General features: G+C 48.0%; 1 protein-coding gene across 4 annotated transcripts in view; it reads left to right on the top strand.

Moving 5' to 3' along the window:
- Positions 1-21959, top strand: part of Znf592 (zinc finger protein 592) — a 51774-nt gene extending 29815 nt beyond the window's left edge. For all 4 annotated transcript variants that reach the window (XM_059272364.1, XM_059272362.1, XM_059272363.1 and 1 more), the window contains 8 exons: positions 2155-4402; positions 9533-9711; positions 17020-17196; positions 17478-17637; positions 17722-18009; positions 18224-18336; positions 19119-19254; positions 21244-21959. In XM_059272364.1, coding sequence (XP_059128347.1) covers positions 2174-4402; positions 9533-9711; positions 17020-17196; positions 17478-17637; positions 17722-18009; positions 18224-18336; positions 19119-19254; positions 21244-21774 — 3813 coding nt within the window. In that variant the 5' untranslated portion in view covers positions 2155-2173 and the 3' untranslated portion in view covers positions 21775-21959. The remainder of the gene's footprint in view (positions 1-2154; positions 4403-9532; positions 9712-17019; positions 17197-17477; positions 17638-17721; positions 18010-18223; positions 18337-19118; positions 19255-21243) is intronic.
- Positions 21960-22337: the final 378 nt, after the last annotated feature.

The raw sequence follows: 22337 nt of genomic DNA, 5'->3' as shown, positions 1-22337 counted from the left end.
GAGATGTAGCCCAGGCTACCCTTCTCTCAGTACTTTAGCCTCAGCCTTCCCAAGAGCACCACCACTCTGTGACTAGCTCTGACGTTTTAGCAGAGATATTTCATGTCTGACCATTCTCAGCAAACCCCTTAATGTTCTGAATGGAGAACATTACACATTCTGGTCTAATAACTCCTCATCAAGCCTCTGTCCTTTTCTGGTGGAGGACACTGAGCTCCAGCACATCATTCACTGTCAACCACTGCTCCCCCTTTCAGGGCCAATCTGGTCTACTTTTCTTCAGCTTTCTTCCCCCTAGGCATTGGAAGGCAAGAGGAAACAGGGAGGGAGCTTCTGGAAAAGAGCCCTGAAGGCATCTCCTCATTGTTATGCTGCCCTGCACATCTGTTCACTTAGTATCGGGATGCTGGTGTCTGCCTGTTGTTTATGGACTCCAACACCTAGTCCATGAGACAAGTATCTGTTCTGTTTAAAACCTTAATCTCGTTCCAGTGAAACAAGTCTGCCGACCCGTGTTTAAATAATTGGTATTTTACCTCGTCATTATCCACCATAACTGTCTATCTTTCCAATGGGAGGAAGCATGCTTTTCTCATTTCTAGGAGAACTGCTAGGCAGGGAGCTATGCTTTGTTGAGGGTTTGGGGTGTTGGTGGTTGTGATGTGAGAAACCAAACTTGCAAGCCTATTGGTATCAAGGAGTGGTAAGAGAAACACTTTCATCCTGCATCTGCATAACTTGCTAGTAATCTCATCACCCTAAACCGTTTTCTTTTTCTTTTCAATCATAGCTCCAATATAAATTGTTATATTGTATATTGTTATCATAATGTGATAATACTTTGGTATTAGTCTTTTTTAAGCTAACAAGTAATTTTCTTTGTTGTTGTTTAGATTATTGACCATGTTTTTGTTGACTATACAATAGTCAAATATTTAATCATTCCCCATTCTTAGGTGTTTAGTCTAGGCCCTGAGTCTTCTATGTAAGAAAGGATTGACCTTGAACTTAGGATCCTCCGGCTTCCACCTCTGAAGTGCTAGGATTATAAGTGTTCTCCACCCACCTGGTTCACACCCCACCACACACTTTATTTGGTACTGGAATTAGACTGACAAAGTCCTTCTGTGGATGCTAGCACCCAGATGGAGGGATCCATCCCCTCAGCCTTAAAATTAACTCTAAGACTACAGACATTGATATCTCTTTGCTTGCATGATATTTTCTATTTTTATTCATTGTCTTTCTTTATTAAGAGGGCTAGGGAGGTGGCTCAGCAGTTAAGAGCACTTATTCTTGCCGAGGATCCCAGGTGATCCCAGCACCTAGCATAGTAACCCCTAGCCTTCCACAGTGGGGTGCTGTGTCCCCCATCTTACCTACACAGGTACTGGGCTCACACAGTGTGCACACATGTACGTGTGAGCATTAAAAATGTTAAAAAGAGATTTTAATAGGAGAAGCAGGAGCAGCTGGGCATAGTGGCGAACACCTTTGATTCCAGCATTTAGGAGGCAGAGGCAGGTGGATCTCTGGGAGTTAGAGGAAAGCCTGGTCTACATATTGAGTTCCAGGACAGCCAGGGATAATATAGAGGGACTCTCTCTCAAAAATCAGAAGGAGAAGAAAGCATGGAGAGAGTAGGGGGGCAGCATATATGAATATGCGTACACACACATGCTGCAAAGATCCTCAGACTCTGGGCAGTGGGTGCAGAGGACTCTAGGTACCATTTGTTCCTGATATTCGTGTGTGTGAATTGTGGGAGCCACCCAGGGGTGAACATACCAATGAAATATAGGTAGTGAGAATAGAGGTGATGGGGTCAATTGGATAGGAGGGTATCTGCCCTCTCTTCTGGTCACGTGGTCCTGGGGCCAGCCAGAAATGTCCAAGTAGTGGGGGTTAAGACTTCACAGGTAAGCTTGTTACTACATATAAGCTTCTCTTTTTAGCCTCCCCTACATTTCAGCAGGCTAGAAACCTCTTAGGCTGAAACTCAGGTATGTGACTTCCTACTATAAAAGGTGGGGTTCTGCAGGGGCAGGCCAGTTGCATGTATGTATTAGTGTGATGAATATTCAGTACAGATGATGTAGGACAGTTCAGAGAAGCCCTGGTGGTCATTGATTCTCTTCTTTGTTTCTCTTATAGCTCTTGTCAGCATCCAGCCATGGGGGACATGAAAACTCCAGATTTTGATGACCTTCTGGCTGCCTTTGACATCCCAGATCCCACAAGTCTTGATGCCAAGGAGGCCATCCAGACCCCCAGTGAGGAGAATGAGAGTCCTCTGAAGTCCTCAGGCATGTGTATGGATGAGAGCGTGTCCTTGTCTCACTCAGGGTCCGCCCCAGATGTACCGGCCGTGAGTGTCATTGTCAAGAACACCAGCCGCCAGGAGTCCTTTGAAGCGGACAAAGACCACATTGCTCCCAGTCTCCTACACAACGGATTTCGGGGTTCAGACCTGCCTCCAGACTCCCACCATTGTGGGAAGTTTGATTCTACTTTCATAAATGGAGACAGTATTAGGAGTTTTACCGGCAAGCTAGAGCCTTCCAAGTCGGAGCCATTACCCACCTTCAACCAGTTCAGCCCCATCTCTAGCCCAGAACCTGAGGATCCTGTCAAAGATAACGGGTTTGGGGTGAAGTCCAAGCACTCTGATAGTTATTTCCCACCTCCTCCTGGGTGTGGGGCTGTGGGGGGCCCAGTCTTGGAAGCTCTGGGTAAGTTCCCAGTCCCAGAGCTACACATGTTTGATCACTTCTGTAAGAAAGAGCCCAAACCAGAGCCTTTGCCTTTAGAGAGCCCCCAGGAGCAGGAACGGGGTGGGCAGAAGGTGTCGGAGCCTCACAAAGATCTGGATTCCAGTCGGTTCTTTGGGGAATCTTTGGAATTCAATAGTCACTCTAGCAACAGTGTTGGAGAGCCCAAAAAGCTTGCTCCAGAGCTCAGTGCTTGCTCCTCTGTGCCCCCTAGGCAGCGTCTGAAGCCAGCCCACTCCAAACTGTCCTCTTGTGTTGCAGCCTTGGTGGCCCTACAGGCCAAAAGGGTGGCCAGTGTCACCAAGGAGGATCAGCCTGGTCACACAAAGGATTCCTCAGGGCCCACTAAAGAGGGTTCTAAAGGTAGCCCCAAAATGCCCAAGTCACCAAAGAGTCCCCGGAGCCCTCTGGAGGCCACTAGAAAAAGTATCAAGCCATCAGACAGCCCTCGGAGCATCTGCAGTGACAGTAGCAGCAAAGGGTCCCCTTCTGTGGCTGCCAGCTCCCCACCAGCAATTCCCAAAGTCAGAATCAAAACAATTAAGACATCATCAGGGGAAATCAAACGGACTGTTACAAGGATCTTGCCAGACCCCGATGATCCAAGTAAGTCCCCTGTTGAGTCACCTGTAGGGAGCACCATTGCTGAAGCCCCAAGTGAGATGCCAGGGGATGAGGGCACAGCCCTGCCTGTGGAAGAGCACTTTTCTGAGGCAGGCATAAATTCAGGGAGCCCCCAGGGTGACAGAAAAGGGGATGAGAGCATGATAAAGGCCAGTGACTCGTCATCTCCCTGCCGCATCTCTGGGCCCCGGGTCCCAAAAGGAGCTGCCCTGAACTCACAGACGAGTAAGAAGCAACAGAGCACAGCACTTCAGGCATCAACCCTGGCCCCTGCCAGTCTGTTGCCCAAAGCTGTGCACTTGGCCAACTTGAACCTGGTCCCCCACAGTGTTGCCGCGTCTGTGACTGCCAAGTCCTCAGCACAGAGACGGAGCCAGCCTCAGGTCACACAAATGACAGTTCCCCTGGTCCATCAGGTGAAAAAGGCCGCCCCTCTAATCGTGGAGGTCTTCAACAAGGTCCTCCACAGCTCTAACCCTGTGCCCCTCTATGCGCCAAATCTCAGCCCACCTGTAGACAGCAGAATCCATGTGCCGGCCAGTGGGTACTGCTGCCTGGAGTGTGGAGACGCGTTTGCCTTAGAGAAGAGCCTGAGCCAGCACTACAGCCGGCGGAGTGTGCACATTGAGGTGCTGTGCACACTCTGCTCCAAGACACTGCTCTTCTACAACAAGTGCAGCCTGCTTCGGCACGCCCGTGACCACAAGAGCAAAGGGCTTGTCATGCAGTGTTCTCAGCTGCTTGTGAAGCCCATCTCTGCGGACCAGATGTTTGTCACAGCTCCTGTGAACTCCACGGCACCAGCAACCCCAGCCGCTTCTTCCTCCCCTAAACCCAACCCCACTTCAGGCAATGCCAGCCCTGCAATGCCAGCCTTGCCACTTTACCCAGACCCAGTGAGGCTCATCCGGTATGGAACCAAATGTCCTGAGTGTCACAAGCAGATGCGAGACTATATGGTCCTAGCTGCACATTTCCAGAGGACAACAGAGGAAACGGAGGGACTGGTAAGTAGACCGTCACTGTGTCGGGTGTTGGGCCTCAGGCCCATACAGGTTCATGATGGGAACTGGAGAAAGCCCGTTAATGTGAGTCTTAGAGGAGGCCGTCTGGCTTCATAGTTAGTGTCTCACCTGATTATATAGTGCTTGGTTTTTATTTGGAAAGATACCCTATCCAATCTGTGAGGAAAGCCTGAAAACCTAGCAAGTTTAGCTAGGGGTGGTGGTATATGTTTATAATTCCAGCACTAAGGCTAAGGCAGGAAGATCAGTTTGAGGCCAGTCTGGGTTATAGCAAGACTCTGTCTCAACAAATAAAAACAAAACAGTATCTTTATGGATATGTCCCATGTTCCACTCCCACTCAGACTGGCAGTTGTTTGGTCCAAATTCAGGCCTCTGAGGGCTTGGTGTGCGTGGTCTCTTTCTGGCCTCTAGCAGAAACCGTGGCAGCATGGTTTTGGCGTGTGTCCAAACAACCTGGGGTTGGGGATAGGTGAATTACTGCCGTATCCCTTAGTCTGTTTTCTAAGAACTATGTCTTTAAGTCATTCCATCCCCAGTAGACAGCTGTTGAGCAGAGCCTCTTTGGAGACAGGACAGAGGCAAGGCTGAGGTGAAAGAAGGCGAGTGGGTAGGCACGGAGGCCTCATGCAGAGTCTCCATCTTTCAGCCATGTTCTCCCAGCTCTAGAAAGGAGTTCAGCTTTTCTGCTTGTTCTGATTCCTGCTTAGAGTTGGTGAGGTATGTGGTTTGTTTTGAAAGGCACTTGGTGCTGTACCCTTTAGTGACCTTGGTATTGGAAGCAGATTCTATCAAGAAGACAGCTTTAAGTTGTGTTTGTACATAGTTGTAATCCCAGCATGTTGGGCTGGAGGCAAGAGGGCTATGTAGTAAGACTATCTTTAAAAAAAAGAAAGGCCTCCAGATTGGACTGTATATGTGTATCTGTGTATGTGTGTGTGTCTTTATGTGTCTGTGTATCTGTGTGTGTGTCTGTGTGTCTGTCTATATGTACATGTGCAAACATGTGCGTGCATGTAGACTACAAAGAACATAAGGTTTTTCTTATTTCCTTGAGACAGGGTCTTTTTTAATTGGAAACTCACCATTTTGCTTAGGTTAGCTGGCCAGCAAGCTTCTAGGATCTGCCTGTTTCTACCCCTCAACACTGGGGTCACATTCATGCACAGCTATACACAGCATGTTTACATGGATACTGTCTAACTCAGGCCTGTAGGCTTGCACAGCATTTTTACATGGATACTGTCTAACTCAAGCCTGTATACACAGCATTTTTACATGGATACTGTCTAACTCAGACCCATATACACAGCATTTTTACATGGATACTGTCTAACTCAGGCCCGTATACACAGCATTTTTACATGGATACTGTCTAACTCAGGCCCGTATACACAGCATTTTTACATGGATACTGTCTAACTCAGACCTGTATACACAGCATTTTTACATGGATACTGTCTAACTCAGGCCTGTATACACAGCATTTTTACATGGATACTGTCTAACTCAGGCCCTACCTAGGCTTGTACAGCAGGTACTCTTACCATGGAGCCAGCTCTTCCATCCTTAGGACCCCTTTCATGATAAACCTCTTTACTATGCTTCCGTTAGCCGGGGTGTATTAGTTTGCTTTTTATTGCATAATAAAAACTATAATCACTGGCTAGAGAGATGGCTCAGTGATTAAGAGCATTGGTTGCTCTTGTAGAGGACCCAGGTTTGTTACCTGGCACCTACATGTTGGCCCACAAACACCCATAACTTCAATTTCTGGGAATTTGATACACTCCTCTGACCTCTGGAGGCACCATGAGTGCACATTGTACACACACATATATGTACATGCAGGCAGAATACTCATACTTATAAAAATGAAATAAATAAACCTTTTTTTTTTTTTTAAGGCCAGGTGATAGTAGTAGGCAGTAGTCTGCACCTAAGCCTCAGCTCTGTCTGACAGACTATTGAGATTAAAACACGGTTAAGACCCTAGTTGGATAACTGACATCAGAGGGTCTAATTCATAGAGATGGGAGGCAGGGGCACAGTGTTACGTGGTTGTGTCAGTTAAATTGGCCTGTAAGGTCCGGAGAGGGTGTCTGAAGGGGTTCTGGCTGTGGGGAACAGAGGTCAGAGCTATGCAGAGATGGTAAGGTGTGGTTGGCCATGTGCTGGGTAGTGGCAGGAGTTGAGCTTCTGCAGAAGACTTGGTGTCTGAAGTGGCCAGGGAGTACCATAGGGTCACCATCTCAGTCAGTGTCCTGTTGCCGTAAAGAGACACCATGACTACGGCAACAGCAACTTTTTTGTTTTTTCCCCTGAGACAGGGTTTCTCTATGTTGTTTTGGAGCCTGTCCTGGATCTCGGTCTGTAGTCCAGGCTGGCCTCGAACTCACAGAGATCTGCCTGCCTCTGCCTCCCGAGTGCTGGGATTAAAGGCGTGCGCCACCATCATCCACTGGCAACTCTTATAAAAGAAAGCATTTAACTGAGGCTTGCTTATAGTTTCAGAGGTTTAGTCCATTGTCATGGTAGGAGCATGGTGGCACCCAGGCAGACATGGTGTTGGAGAAGTAGCTGAGAGTTCTATATCCAGATCAGCAGGTAGCAGGAAGAGAGAGAGCCACTGGGCCTGGCCTGGGCTTTTGAAAACCCCAAAGCCCACCCCCAGTGACACACTTCCTTCAGTAAGGCAGCATCTACTCCAACAAGGCCACACCTCCCAGTCCCTCTCAAGTAGTGCCACTCCCTGATGATCAAGCATTCAAATCTGTGAGCCCATGAGGGCTGTTCCTGCTCAAACCACCACAGTCATGTGTAGCCGCTCATCCTCACCTTCTCTGTGCCATTTTTCTTGTGATAAGTCAGATGGAGTGTGGTCAGCATCCTCTCTAGGGGCTTTTGTGTTCTTGTTTGTCCTAGCGTATTTAAGCTGGGCCAGGATTCTTATTTCTGAGTTTGGTTCTTGAAGGTCTTTGGTCGTGAAGGTCTTGTGCCTAAGTCTATGATGTTTTCCACATTGCTTTTTTACCCAAATTCTAAAGTCTTGTGTAGGTAGAAATCAGAGCATAGAATCAGGGCTGGCACCAATCTCATACTGCATTCTCCCTGGGTCACTCTGTTGTGGTGGGAGCTACATAAAAGCACAATCCAAACATGTTTGAAGAGACTGCGCTGGAAGGCTGTTAGGCTTCTCTTAGCTAGCCTAGCTTGAATCCTTCATTGTATCTCCTATTGCTAAATGTGGCTTCCATGTAGGAAGATTTGAGATCAGGAGTTCACCTTGATGGCCCCTGGGCTTGGGTTCCCATGACAGTACCAGTATCAGGCCACATAGCCAGGGCAAAGGCTATTCAGATGAGGTGGGGTGCAGCTCCTTACCAAAGCAGGAACAGCATGCTTGGATCTCTGTCCTCCTCCTGGAAGTCTGCACCTGAAGCAACGCCGCCTCCCTCTGTATTGACTAAGGGCTGGGGGATGGGTGGAGCGCGTTTCATCCTTTCCCTTGTGTTCCAGCCTTTTAATTAGGACAGAATGTCAGCAGAGAGGGCCTATATCATCATTGTTATTTTCTTCTCATCCTCCTTGTGTTTTTGAGACAGAGCCTCTCTGCATAGCTCTGGCTGTCCTGGAACTCTAAAATAGACCAGGCTGGCCTTGAACTTAGAGATCCACCTGCCTCTGCCTCCTGAGTGCTGGAATTAAAGGCGTGCGCCACTGTGCCTGGTTGAGTGTATCTTCTTATTCTTAAGTTTTTGTTTAACTATGCTGTTGTCACACCTAGTAAAATTAATAATGTTTTTAAATATTACTCAGCACAAACCTACAGTCAAGCTTTCCTAATTACATTAAAAAGTCTCACAGTAGGCTTTTTATTTTTGTTATTTATCTATCTATTTTGAAGCAATGTCTCATGTAGCTCTCTCAGGCTAGCCCCTAATTCACTCTATAGCCAAGGCTGGCCCTGAATTCCTGATCTTCCTGTTTCTACCTCCCAAGCGCTAGGAATACAGATATGTCCCACCATTTCTAGCTTTTTAACAAACATCTGGGTTACCCTAAGTAACCCAGGCTGGCCTCGAACTTATGACTCTCCAGCCAAGTGCTAAGGTCACAGATGTGTGCCGCCATGTTTGCCTTGTTTGTTTGTTTGTATTGATAGTGTAGGACCTCAGGCATGCAAGGCCAGCTTTCTCCCTCTGAGCTGTATCCCTGGCCACACACGAAGCCCATGTTACACTGGTCTGTTTTCTTTCTTTCCTTGTTATTGTTTTGATTTTGGTTCTGTTGGAACGGTATCACTCAGCATGTAACCTCAGCTGTGCTGGAATTTGTAGCAGTCCTTCCACCTCAGCCTCCCAAGTTCTGGGGTTCTGGGCATTAACTGCCTGGCTGGTGTCCGTGGGTGATTGTCCGTGGGTGACAGCCCGCTTCCCACTCCACCCCACCCGTGTGGGTGACAGCACGTCTCCCACTCCACCCCACCCGTGTGTGTGACAGTCCACTTCCCACTCCACCCCACCCGTGTGGGTGACAGTCCACTTCCCACTCCACCCCACCCGTGTGGGTGACAGCCCGCTTCCCACCCCACCCCACCCGTGTGGGTGACAGCCCGCTTCCCACTCCACCCCACCCGTGTGGGTGACAGTCCACTTCCCACTCCACCCCACCCGTGTGGGTGACAGTCCGCTTCCCACTCCACCCCACCCGTGTGGGTGACAGCCCGCTTCCCACTCCACCCCACCCGTGTGGGTGACAGCCCGCTTCCCACTCCACCCCACCCGTGTGGGTGACAGTCCGCTTCCCACTCCACCCCACCCGTGTGGGTGACAGCACGTCTCCCACTCCACCCCACCCGTGTGGGTGACAGCACGTCTCCCACTCCACCCCACCCGTGTGGGTGACAGCCCGCTTCCCACTCCACCCCACCCGTGTGGGTGACAGTCCACTTCCCACTCCACCCCACCCGTGTGGGTGACAGCCCGCTTCCCACTCCACCCCACCCGTGTGGGTGACAGCACGTCTCCCACTCCATCCCCACCCGTGTGGGTGACAGCCCGCTTCCCACTCCACCCCACCCGTGACATTTGCTTTCTGTTGTTTTCCTAGACGTGCCAGGTGTGCCAGATGCTGCTGCCAAACCAGTGCAGTTTCTGTGCACACCAGCGGATTCACGCACACAAGTCCCCCTACTGCTGCCCAGAGTGTGGTGTCCTCTGTCGCTCTGCCTACTTCCAGACTCATGTGAAAGAGAATTGCCTGCACTATGCCCGAAAAGTGGGCTACAGGTGGGTGCTCCCCAGCTCACTGCCCTGGCATTGCCCGACGGCAAATCCTTTTTCCAGGCTGAAGTTTGGTTTTGAGAACCCAGTGTGTGTGTGTATGTGTTTGGGGGGCGGTGCTGGTGAGATGGTTCAGTGTTACTGTGAGTCTAATGACCCACGTTTGATACACTTTACCAACGTGACAGAAGGAGAGAAACACCTCCTGTGGGTTGCCCTCTGACCGCTACACCTATGCCATCACACACACACACACACACACACACACACACACACACACACACAGTAAATTAAAATAAGTAAATACAGTTATTGTTGTTTTTTTTTAAGAGCCCAATAGGAGAATGAGAAGATGGCTTACTGGATAAAGCATTTGCCACCCGAGTGTGACAACCTGAGTTCAAATTCCTAGAACCTCTGTAAAACAGGGCATAGTAGCATGTGTTTGCAGTTCCAATCAATGCTTTTATGGTGAAATGGGTAGAGATGGGAGAAAGTCTGGAAACTTGCAACGAGATAGCGTGGTATACACAAGAGTGAGCAACAGAGACCCTGTCTCAAGGTAGGAGACAGGGACTGACACCTGAGTGTTCTCCAACCTCCCCAGTCATGCTTTCTCATGCCCACACAGTGCTACATGAACACTTTCATACGATGCACACAGCACACATGACACACATCACAATGCCAAATAGGAAGGCCTGGATTTGATCCCTAACACAATATAAAAAGACTGGGCATGATAGCACATGCCTGTTATCCCAGTACTTATGAGGTGGAGACAGGAAGATCAGGAGTTCAAGGCTAGCCTGGGCTATCTGAGACCCTGCTTCTAAAAACAAACAAAAGCAATGTTGGGTGGTGGGTGGATAGACATTTTATTTTATAGAGTAAAGGAAGGAGGAGAGAAAATGAGTTTTTTAAAAGTTAAATATTAAACCAAGTGGGGTGGCACATCCTTGTAATTCTGGAATTTGGGAGGTAGAGGCAGTGGGTCCCCAGGGCAAGCATCCTAGCTAGAGCAGCGGAATTGGCATATTCTGGATTCAGGGAAAGACCCTGCCTCAATAAAGTGAAGAATGGTAGAGGAAGATACCAATATCAACCTCAGGTCACTACACACAACTGTATATATGTGTCTGCCCACACCGGTGAGAATGTATACGCATACCAACTACTACACACAACTGTATATATGTGTCTGCCCACACAGGTGAGAATGTATACGCATACCACCTACTACACACAACTGTATATATGTGTCTGCCCACACAGGTGAGTATGTATACACATACCACCTACATATATAAAAATTAAGTTAAAAAAACCCTCAAAACACAAAAATCAAATTAAATATTAGAAAAAATAGCCTTGAAGGGGAAGAGTATGTTTAGTTCTTTGTCAATTTGTCCAACTCCCTCCTTGTTTTTGTTTTTTTCTTTATTTCCTTTTGCCTTTCTTATTCTGTAGGTCTGGCTGACCTACAATTGTATCCCTCTTTCCTTTGCTTCCTGAGTATGTGTGCACATACTTATACTCACATGCATACACACACACACACACACACACACACACACACACACGTAACATGTATACTATGTACATGTGCAACCGCACGTGGCATTTTCTCCTTTTTTGGAGACAAGGTCTCTGTATGTAGTCCATGTTGGCCTAGACCTCTGTATGTTACTCAGGCTAGCTTCAGATTCACAGCCACCTTGCCTTAGCCTCCCAAATGCTGGGGCTATAAGTGGCACTGTCATGCTCAGATTGTCAGTTTGGTTTTTAAAAGTATATGTATTTACTGGAGCATTGGAGGCACATGCTTATAATCTCAGATCTCAGAGATGGCTCAGTGGTTAAGAGCACTTACTGCTGAATTCTGTTCCCTGTATTCACATCACAACTGCCTATAACTTCAGCTACAGGGATTCAGTGCCACCTTTTGGCTTCTGTGGGCATGCATACATGAGGCATACACATAGATGCACATCCATGCACATAAGCAAAAAAAAAAAAAAAAAAAAAAACCTTAAAAGGGTCTTAAAAGGGGGATTCAAGGTTAGCCTGGGCTACATTATGAGACTGTTTCAAAATTCTCTCTCTCTCTCTCTCTCTCTCTCTCTCTCTCTCTCTCTCTCTATATATATATATATATATATATATATATATATATATATATCTCTATCACACACACACACACACACACACACAATTATAACTCAGAGTGGAACAATCAGGAGAGTCTCTGAAATGGGAGTGTCCAGGTTACTGTTGTACTGCTGTGATAAAGAAACAGTAGGACAAGGTAACCTACAGAAGACACATTTGATGGAGGCTGGCTTACAGTTTCAGGGGTGAGCCATCATGGTAGGAGTGTGGTGGCAGGCAGGCAGTAGTGAGAGCTCACAGCTGATCTGCAAATTGCCAGCCAAAAAAGAGACTGGACCTGGCATGGGCTTTTAAAACCTCAAAGCCCACCCCTATCTAACAAGGCCACACCCACTCCAACAAGGCCACACCTCCTAATCCTTCCCAAACAGTTCTACTAACTGGAGACCAAGCATTCAAACATGAGCCATTCTCATTCAAACACCACAGGAACATTAGGAGGCTTTCAAGCAGAAGGGTGAGGGAGAGGGTTTATGGCAAGGTAGAGAGGGAGACTAGCAAACACAAAAGGGATTACCAGGGTAATGAGTGGTTGTGTGGAAAGGTTTGTGAATATGACCTGAGGGAATGGTAAGAAATGAGCTGGGGAGGTGGCAGGGCCAAGCCAGGCAGCATCTTATGTTCATTGTCAAACTTGTGGACTTTAGCCAGGATAGTGAAGAGCTGCAGAAAGGTTTGCATCAAGTGTGTGGTCTGGCTCATTAGAATTTTAGATAAAAAATAATATTCATTCTTTGTTTGTGAGAGTACATGCCAGTGTGCTTGTGGAGATCAGTGAACAACTTGCAGGTATCAGTTTGCTCCTACTATGTGGGTACTGGGGACTGAGTCTTGGCCCTCTGTGAGAGATGGCTGAGCAGGTAAGAGCATATGCTGCTCTTGCAGAGGATCTGGGCTTAGTTCCCAGCATCCATACTGAACAGCTCACAGCCACCTATAACTTGAGCTCCAGGAGATCTGACTGCCTCTTTTGGCCTCTATAGACATTGAACTCACATGCATAAACCCATACACAGACCCACACCCAGAATTAAAAATAAAATCCCTTTACCTATCTCTGTCTATATCTGTCTGTCTGTCTATCTATCTATCTATCTATCTATCTATCTATCTATCTATCTATCTATTTAGTTTTTTCATCCTGGAACTTACTCTGTAGACCAGGCTGGCCTCGAACTCACAGAGATCCGCCTGCCTCTGCCTCCCAAAAGCTGAGATTAAAGGCGTGCTCTACTAACACCTGGCTTATAAAATCCTTTTTCTAAAGCAAAACAAAATAAAAGCTCCCAATACCTTTTAAACTGACTTAAGTTTATACAGCTAATTCTAAGAGCAAATCTAATCTAATAGCAATTCATTCAACACCAAAATATTTAGAGGGTGTGTCTTTTTCTTTCCTCTTGTTTTGTTGTTGTGGTTTTGAGACAGGGTCTCATTGTATGGCCCTGGCTGGAACTATGTAGACCAAGCTGACCTTGAATTCATAGAGATCTGCCTCCATCTGCCTCTGACTCCTAAGTGCTGGGACTAAAGGCATGTGCAACCATACCCAGCACCAAGAGACTTATATTCTAATCTTTCTCTCCTAAATTCTAGGGATTGGACCCAGGGCTTCAAGTGCTAGGCAAGTGCTCTGCCACAGAGATGCTTCTCCGTCTCTGTCTTTTGACTCTTTAGTTCTAGAAATTCCCAGTTACACAGATTGGTCACTGCTTCAAACTGCGCATTCCTCCTGCCTCTAGGTTCTTAGCACTAAGATCCAGGCATGCACCATCACACCTGGTAAACTTTTCATTTTAATTAAATATTTATTTTACTTCTTTAAGAATAAAAAGATAGGGCTGGAGAGATGGCTCAGCGGTTTAGAGCACTGGCTGCTCTTCTGGAAGTCCTGAGTTCAATTCCCAGCAACCACATGGTGACTTACAACTATCTGTAATGAGATCTGGTGCCCTCTTCTGGTGTGCAGGCATACATAATAAACAGGCAAATCTTTAAAAAATAATAAAAAAAAAAGAGAATGTGTTAAAAGCAATTAAGTTATCAAGACTTTTTATAATGAATGCCATATAAAACATTGTTCTGAGAAGAGTGACATTAAAATGTTGAAGGGACTAGGGTTGAACTCAGAAGACACATGCCAATAAAGGGTTATTTAAGGCCAGGTGGTATTGGTGAAATTATTAAGGCCACTCCACATAGTTAAAAGGGAGGTTTATTTTGTGGGGCAACTTACAAGTGAAGGGATAGGTAGGTTGCAGTCCGGCGGTGTTCTCTGGAGAACTCTGCTCAGTCTACCTCCAGCGTCCAGGGTCCAGGAACCAAGAGAGGCAGTGCATCTGGATCTTGGGTCTTCAGGGTCCTCTCTCGGCTCTGCCTTGTAGGCGTGACAGTTACTGAAGCCTCAATGGGGGTTGGAACTTCCAGATCAATGCTGAAATGGCTACCCACTACAGGGTGGTAGTGGCACACACTTTTAATCCCAGCCCTCGGGAGGCAGAGGCAGGTGGGTCTCTGTGAGTTTGAGCCAGAACTCACAGCCAGCCTGGTCTACACAGTGAGTTACAGGACAGCCAGGGTACACAGAGAAACCCTGTCTTGAGGGGAAAAAAGTGTGTGTGTATGGGGGAGATACTTAAGTTCCTCAACTATAATCTTTTTACAAAAAGATTTATTTTTACATATGTTTCTGTATATGTGTCTATCTATGTATGCCAGCTATGTGCAGATTCCAGAAGAGAACATCAAATTCCTTGGGGCTAGAGTTACAGTGGTTGGGAGCTGCCTTGGGTACTGATGTGAGTGCTAGGAACTGATTGGACTTGAGATCTCTGGAAAAGCAGCAAGTGCTCTTGACCGCTGAGCCATTTCTCAAACCCTTTTGTTAGTTATTGATTTGTTTGTTTGTTTTCAAGGCAGGGTCTCTCTATGTAGCTCTGGCTGTCCTGGAACTTACTCTGTAGACCAGGCCGGCCTAGAACTCACAGAGATCTGCCTGCCTCTGCCTCCCAAGTATTGGGACTAAAGGCGTGCACCACTATGCCAGCAGTTTCTGTTAATTTTGAAACAGGGTTTCCCTATGTAGCTCAAATTGGACTGTAGCTCACAATGTGACCCACGCTGGCTTCAGATTCATGGCAATCTGCCTGCCTTGGCTTCCTGTGTGCCAGGATTGCAGGAGTGAGCCTCACACCTCTTGCTTCTTTCTTTTGATTGAACGCATAGGAGTAACTAGGAATACCAAATCCAAATTTTGTGGTGAGCTTTTTGAGGTACTGGCAGACTGTATTCCACAGCTGCTGTACCATTTTAAAATTCCTACCAGCAGGGTATGAAGTTTTTATCCTTTTGTCTTTGCCAACATTTGTTACTCAGTCCCTTGTTAGATGTATGAATTGCAGATATTTCTCCCCATTCTCGCAGTGTTAATGCTATTCACTAATTTCTAAAAGGATAACTGTTCCATTTTACTGAATGCTACTACAGAGTTTTACAATATTTGTATTTTGTATTCTTTCTGTTTTTCTGTTTTAGGACAATGCTAAAAAGCTTGTACATTGTGTGTGTGTGTGTGTTATATAATTTGTATGCATTTTCTGTAAAATATATGTATAATTTATATGTTTTAGGAAGTTAGTTTTGATTAATTTTATTTTCTTTTGACAATTTCATATGTGTATATAATGTATTTTGATTAATTCCTCCTTTTTTCTATCAGCCTCTAAAACTCCATCCCTACCAGTCTCTTTTCCAGAGTCACATGACTTAGTTTCATTCTATGACCTATTTAGTTTAACCAGGGTCATCTTTGTGAGCATTGAAGTAGAGCTGTCCATTGATCGTGGTGGAATCACCAAACCCCCTCCCTGAATTTTTCAATAGCTGACCTAGAACTCACTCTGTAGACCGGGCTGGCCTCAAACTCAGAGATCCTATTGCCTCTGCCTCCCATGTGCTAGGATAAAAGGTGTGCGCCACCATTGCTGGCCTGAGGAGCCCATTCTTATGCAGACCCAGCTACCAATGCCTGATGCTATGAGTTCCTGATGGCAGTGGCTGTGTCTTGTTCAGAAGATGGCATTCCACAGCCCCTTTTCCTATCTTTTGTCTCTTAGATTCTCTTTTTAAATTTGGTTTACTATTTTTAAATTAACTTTATTTATTATGAGTGTTTGCCTGCATGTATGTCTATGAACCATATGCATACCTGGTATATACAGAGACCCGGAGAGGGTGTCAGATCCCCTGGAACTAGAGTCACAGATGGTTGTGAGCCACCATGTGGTACTAGGAATCAAACCCAGTCCTCTGGAAGAGCGGCCCGTGCTTCAGGCTGCTGAGCCAGCTCTGGCTGCCTCATATTCTTTCTGCCCTCCTTCCCACAGATGTTTTTAAAACTTAATCTTAGATGTTTTTAAAACTTAATCTATCCTTTTTCAGATGATTTTGGAATGTGGCCAAGGATGTTATAAAAAAGCACAGTTATACTATTTATTGTTTTCTTATTGCTGATAATGGACAAAGTTAAATATTATACACTTATTTTAAAACTTCACATGTTTCACAGCATATAATTATAAAATTGTCTTTCATTTTTAAAGTGTGGTTATGAGTTGGAAGTACTTGTGTATGCTGGAAGTTGATTTTACTGTGTGTGTGTGTGTGTGTGTGTGTGTGTGTGTGTGTGTGTGTGTAGGTCTGTGGACAACTTATGGGAGTTGGTAGTTTCCTCCTGCCTCTTGGATTCTGAGGATTGAACTCGGGCCGTCAAGTCTGGCAGTAAGAACCTGTGCATGCCTAACCATCGTGCTGGCCTGGAACTGAACTTGAGTCAGTACTGAACTGTTCTCCTTCTTCTCCACTCCTATCAGCTTCTCTCAGGAAGTCTCCACTTTGCAGGATGGCCAGTTTGGAGAGGACTTAGGATTGTCCTTCCTTCTCTGCCCGACATGACCTTGGGCACAAGGAGTTGTTGCATTTGTGCAGATAGCAAGCAGCAAGTACAGTATTAGGATGTATGTGCAGAGGCTGCAGCCTGTGGGCTGGCATGAGGGAGACGGGCCCTGAGGTGGCCTTTTTCTTGCCTTCCATCCTCTTGGCGCATTACCCTGGGTCTAACCCTCTTCCACCTTTGCTGTCCAGGTGCATCCACTGTGGTGTCATCCACCTGACTTTGGCCTTGCTGAAAAGCCACATCCAGGAGCGACACTGCCAGGTTTTTCACAAGTGTGCATTCTGCCCCATGGCCTTCAAGACTGCCAGTAGTACAATGGACCACAGCACCGCCCAGCACCCCACCCAGCCCCACAGACCCTCCCAGTGAGTGCAGCTGCAGGACCTGCAGGTCCTGTGGGGCAGAGAGGGTGGTCTGGATGCTGTACGGGAGGTGTAAGGATGGGCTAGGGGACTAAGGCTCTATGGAGAGATTATGTGGAGTCTCCTGAGGACATCCCAAGGCAGGAAAAGATGCGCACTGGCTCAGGCTAGTGTGTCCCCAAACTTCACCCTGGTTCAGAGAGAGCAGAGACAAGGGCGAGGGGCTGTTTGATCCTGCCAGAAGAGCCCTGGTTACCTCACACCTCCGGGGCTTGTTTTGTCAGGCTAATTTATAAGTGCTCCTGTGAAATGGTCTTCAATAAGAAGAGGCACATTCAACAGCATTTTTACCAGAATGTCAGCAAGACACAGGCGGGTGTCTTCAAGTGCCCTGAGTGCCCGCTCCTGTTTCTGCAGAAGCCAGAATTAATGCAGCACGTCAAGGTGAGGTGCCCTAGGAGAGAAGCTTCGGAAGAAGTGATGTGCCGTGGGCCAGGGGTGTGACTCTGTGCATCTTTCCATCCCCAGAGTACCCACGGGGTTCCCCGGAACGTGGATGAGCTGTCCAGCCTCCAGTCTTCAGCGGACACATCCTCTAGCCGCCCTGCTTCTCGGGCTCCCACTGAGCCCCCAGCCACAAGTGTAGCTGCTAGAGGCAGCTCCCTGACGTCAGGCCGTTGGGGCCGGCCGGAAGCCCAGCGCAGGGCTGAAGCCAGGCCCCGGATGAGGAGCACTGGCTGGACCTGCCAGGAGTGCCAGGAATGGGTTCCTGATCGAGAGAGCTACGTGTCCCACATGAAAAAGAGCCACGGTCGGGTGAGTGCAGCCACGTGTCACAGTGCGGCACTGTGAGGCAAGGATGCTCCTCTGTGGCTAGCCTCTGCAGGTTCCTGGTACTTTGGGCAGGGTTTGTACTATAGGTCTTAAGGTCTTGGGGCTATCCTCCTTTCTGGCCATATCACTGCAACTTAGAAAGAGGACCCAGAACTTCGGATTCTGATGCTTTGGGACTTGTTTCCTCTTCCCGCAGACACTGAAGCGGTACCCCTGCCGGCAGTGTGAACAGTCCTTCCATACCCCCAGCAGCCTGCGCAAACACATACGCAACAACCATGACACAGTCAAGAAGGTCTACACTTGTGGGTGAGTCTGGAAGGGGAGAGGAAGTCCTGAAATTCAGAAGGCTCTGCCTGGGGCGCCACTGGGGCTCTTCTGTCTGTGAGATGGGGTGCCAGCAGGAAAACACCAGCTAAATTAGGAATCTGGCAAGTCAGGTGGAGCGGTTATCTAAATTGTTCTATTATTAATAAAAACTCAGGAATCAGATATTAGGGTAAAAAAGAAAGCAGCAGAGGAACAACCAGTGGACCCTGTCTCCACAATTCCCAGATCAAAAAGGCCCACAAATCTTTTTAAGTCCTTCCTTATCCCTTCCTGTGCCTATCTATCATATCCTGGGTCCTCCAAAATCTCTATGACTAATTCCCATCAACTAGTCAGTTGACTCTGCCCCCTGATTCAAGGTTAACTTTATTAGTCTCGCAATGTCCCCGTGATCAAAACATCCCATAATAGTCAGGAACCAGCTTCCAGGGCCTGGCAGTTCTTGACCCTTTCCTTTCTCACTCTTTAGCCTTGAATTTTCTCAGTGGGGCCTAATATTTGAGAGTAGAGATGGTGATGTGACAGATGTGTTCTGGCCTTTCTGACTGACCCCTGGCCTAGCACTAGGCCCTCTGGATGGCATTGGGATGAAGGCTTAGTGTCAAGTGTATCAGCCTTCTGAGTGCTGGTGTCTGCTCCCTTAGCCATCTCACTGGTTTGATTAACAGGTCTACCTGCTCACATAGCTTCCCTTCGCATATTTGTGAGGAACACAGGGGAAACCTGGGGTTTCACCCACCTCCTCAACTGTGCTCTTGCAGGTACTGCACTGAGGATAGCCCCAGCTTTCCTCAGCCCTCCCTCCTGGAGAGCCACATCAGCCTTATGCATGGTATCAGAAACCCTGATTTGAGCCAGACGTCCAAAGCCAGACATCCAGGTGGACATTCTCCTCAGGTAAGTGTGGGATCACTGCCTTGAACGGGCTCCTCGTGAGGCCTGGGACTGGAAAGGCATCAGAGGGCCTTCAGGGGCCTATTAGTAGTTGTGGTCCTGGAGCAAGCAGAGTGACACCTGAATGTAGTCACTATTTCCATGTGTCCCATTAGGGCACTGAACCTAAGTAGGAGACAGCAACAAAGATCCGTGGGAAAGCCTGCCAAGCTTACTTCGGCTTCCTGCAAGTGCTGTGAGACGGACAGGCGGCCTGCCTTGTCAGGGAAGGGTCCTTCCTTCCCTGCTGCTCTAGCTGGGGGGAGTCAGGTCCAGAACCCCTCCGCCAGCCCCTTGCTGTCTTCCCTCACCCTGTTGCGTGCTCCTTTCCCATTTCTGGAGAGCTTCTAGAGAGCCTGATGGGCCTCCACTGCAGGTCTTCCCACATCATGCACAGAGCCAGGGGCTCTGAAGAGGACTCGGTAAGTTGGAGAGCTACCCGGAGCTCATGGGCTGTCTTGAAACTGTCCCTTCAGGGAGTGATGCTAGCACACAAAGAAGATCGAGTAGCCATTTCTTTCTTTTTGGTCAACACCAACACATGAGAACATGCACATGCCCTTGGACACAGCAGCTCTGCTTCTAGGACCTTTGGGTAGAGAGTGTTGGGCCTTAGGCGTACAGCAGTGTGCTCAGTGATGTCTGCCGCAGTGACGGGGTGGAACTTGGGTATCTGCTGGAGGAAACGGTCAGCCCACAAGGGGTTAGTGTGCTGCCACTAGGAAGATGAAGCTTGTCTGTTTGCTCACATGGAGACAAGCTCTAGGAGATGTTACTAGGTACCAAATTGCAGAGTTAAAGAAGTGAGCATAGCATGCGATCGTTTTACAGCTTTTTTTTTTTTTTTAAACATTCATGAGATGTTTCTTAGAGGAGCTGTAAAACCCAGGATTCTTAGTTTGCTCTCTATTGCTATGATGAAGACCATGACCAAAAACAATTTGGAGAGGAAGGACTTTATTGCAGCCTATAGTTTATTGTCTATCCTGGAGGCAGGAACAGAAGCAGAGACCATAGAGGAACACTGCTTACTGGCCTGCTCTCTATGGCTTGCTAAGCCTGCTTTCTTTACACTCCAGAACCACCTGCACAGGGGTGACACCACCACTGTGGGCTGGGACCGTCCACGTCAATCATTAATCAAGAAAATGCCCTACCGTAGGCCAATTTGAAGGGGGCATTTCTAACTGAGGTTCCTCTTCCCAGATGACCTGGCTTGTGTCCAGTTGACAAATAGTAAGCATAGCCAGTAATACATTCTTTGAAGAGCGGGCCTGAGGAGTGGGGTAGCAGGACCCTGTACCTTCCTGTTAGGCCACATCTATACATAACACTAAAAATAAAGAACTTGGGTTGGAGAGATGGTGCCGCAGCTGAGAATGCTTTTTTTTTTTTTTTTTTTTTTTTTGATTTTTCGAGACAGGGTTTCTCTGTGTAGCTTTGCGCCTTTCCTGGAACTCACTTGGTAGCCCAGGCTGGCCTCGAACTCACAGAGATCCGCCTGGCTCTGCCTCCCGAGTGCTGGGATTAAAGGCGTGCGCCACCACCGCCCGGCTGAGAATGCTTTTTAGTTACTCCGGCAGTGGACCCAAGTTCAATTCCGAGCACCCATGTGGTGGTTCACAATTACCCAACATTGCAGTTCTGGGGAGCCTGAATCCCTTTTTCTGACCTTCTCAGGCATGTGGTGCACATACGTACATGCAGGCAAGACACTCACATGGGAAAGAAAATGAATGAATCTAATTAAAATTAAAAAACCAAAAATCTTGAGCTATCCCTAGAACCCACTGATGTGGGATGTCCTCCTGTATGCTGTGAATATGAAAAACTACTCCCACAAGTTGTCTTCTGGCCTCCGAATGAGTTCCATGGTACACGTGTGCTCTCCCCGATGAGCAGGAAGTACGTCTGAGGGCTTGGCCTCATCTCTGCTCATGTCTTTTCTCTCAGGTGAACCATCTGAAAAGACCAGTCAGCAGAATGGCAGATGCTCCAGGCGCTAGCAATGGCGTGACTGCTGCCTCTACCAAAAGGCACAAGCCCCTGTTTCAGTGTGCGAAGTGCAGCTTTGCCACGGACTCAGAGCCGGAGTTCCAGAACCACATACCTCAGCACCAGGTGGACAGCTCCACAGCCCAGTGTCTCCTCTGTGGGTTGTGCTACACGTCTGCCAGTTCCCTCAACCGCCACCTCTTCATAGTCCACAAAGTGAGAGACCAGGAGGAGGAAGAGGAGGAGGAGGAGGAGACTGTGGAAGTGAAGGTGGAAGCCGCGGACCCAGAGGCATGCTCTGGAGAGGAGGTGGCCATGGAAACTAGAGAGAATGGACTGGAAGAATGTGCCAGTGAGCCTTCGGTGGCTGACCTAAAGCCAAGGAGGTCACTAGGCCTATCCCTGGAGGAAGACAGTACCCAAGGCCCCCAAAATCAACCACAGGCCTCTCAGGACCAGAACAGCCATGCACTATCTCCTCAGGTGTGACCAGAGGCTTTGTAGCCATCAGTCAGGCCTGGCACCCTCCACCGCTGTGCAGACTGTGAACTAGAAAGCTCTGCCCCAGTGTGTGTGGCCGCTGTGCTCTGGAGCAGTGTCTGTCCTGAGCTGGAGAGTCTGGGTGACCCCAGCCCCAGAAAATGGGCATCATCCAGAATCCCTCACAGCTCTGAGTTTGCTCCTGTTATTTATGGCTTTATGCTGCTTCTTGGTACCCCAATTCTCATCCGTGTCTTTCCAGCCCCAGGCTAGTCCAACCCCAGTGCTGTCCACTCAGCCTGCGGCTCCTCAGTGCAGCTCTGGGCTCCCTACCTGCTGTGATCAGCGGGGACTCCTCAGAGCTCTGTTTTCCTGTAGGCACCAGCTCTCCTTCCTGCCTTCAGAGCCCAAGAAGGAGGAGAATGAAGGGGGCTGGCCGTTCCTCTGGAACTCTGCCCAGCCTGGCTTGGTGAGGTTCCTTGATCACCCTTTCCTTCCTGTCTTCTCTGATTCTTTTCCCCAGAAACATCCTGAGGACCTCACCTGTCACACTGGCTGGTCATGTCTCTGTG

This window comes from Peromyscus eremicus, chromosome 1, assembly GCF_949786415.1.
Source record: "Peromyscus eremicus chromosome 1, PerEre_H2_v1, whole genome shotgun sequence".
Taxonomy (NCBI): Eukaryota; Metazoa; Chordata; class Mammalia; order Rodentia; family Cricetidae; genus Peromyscus; species Peromyscus eremicus.
Note: the sequence above shows the minus strand (reverse complement) of the source record. Positions and strands in the feature narration are given on the sequence as shown.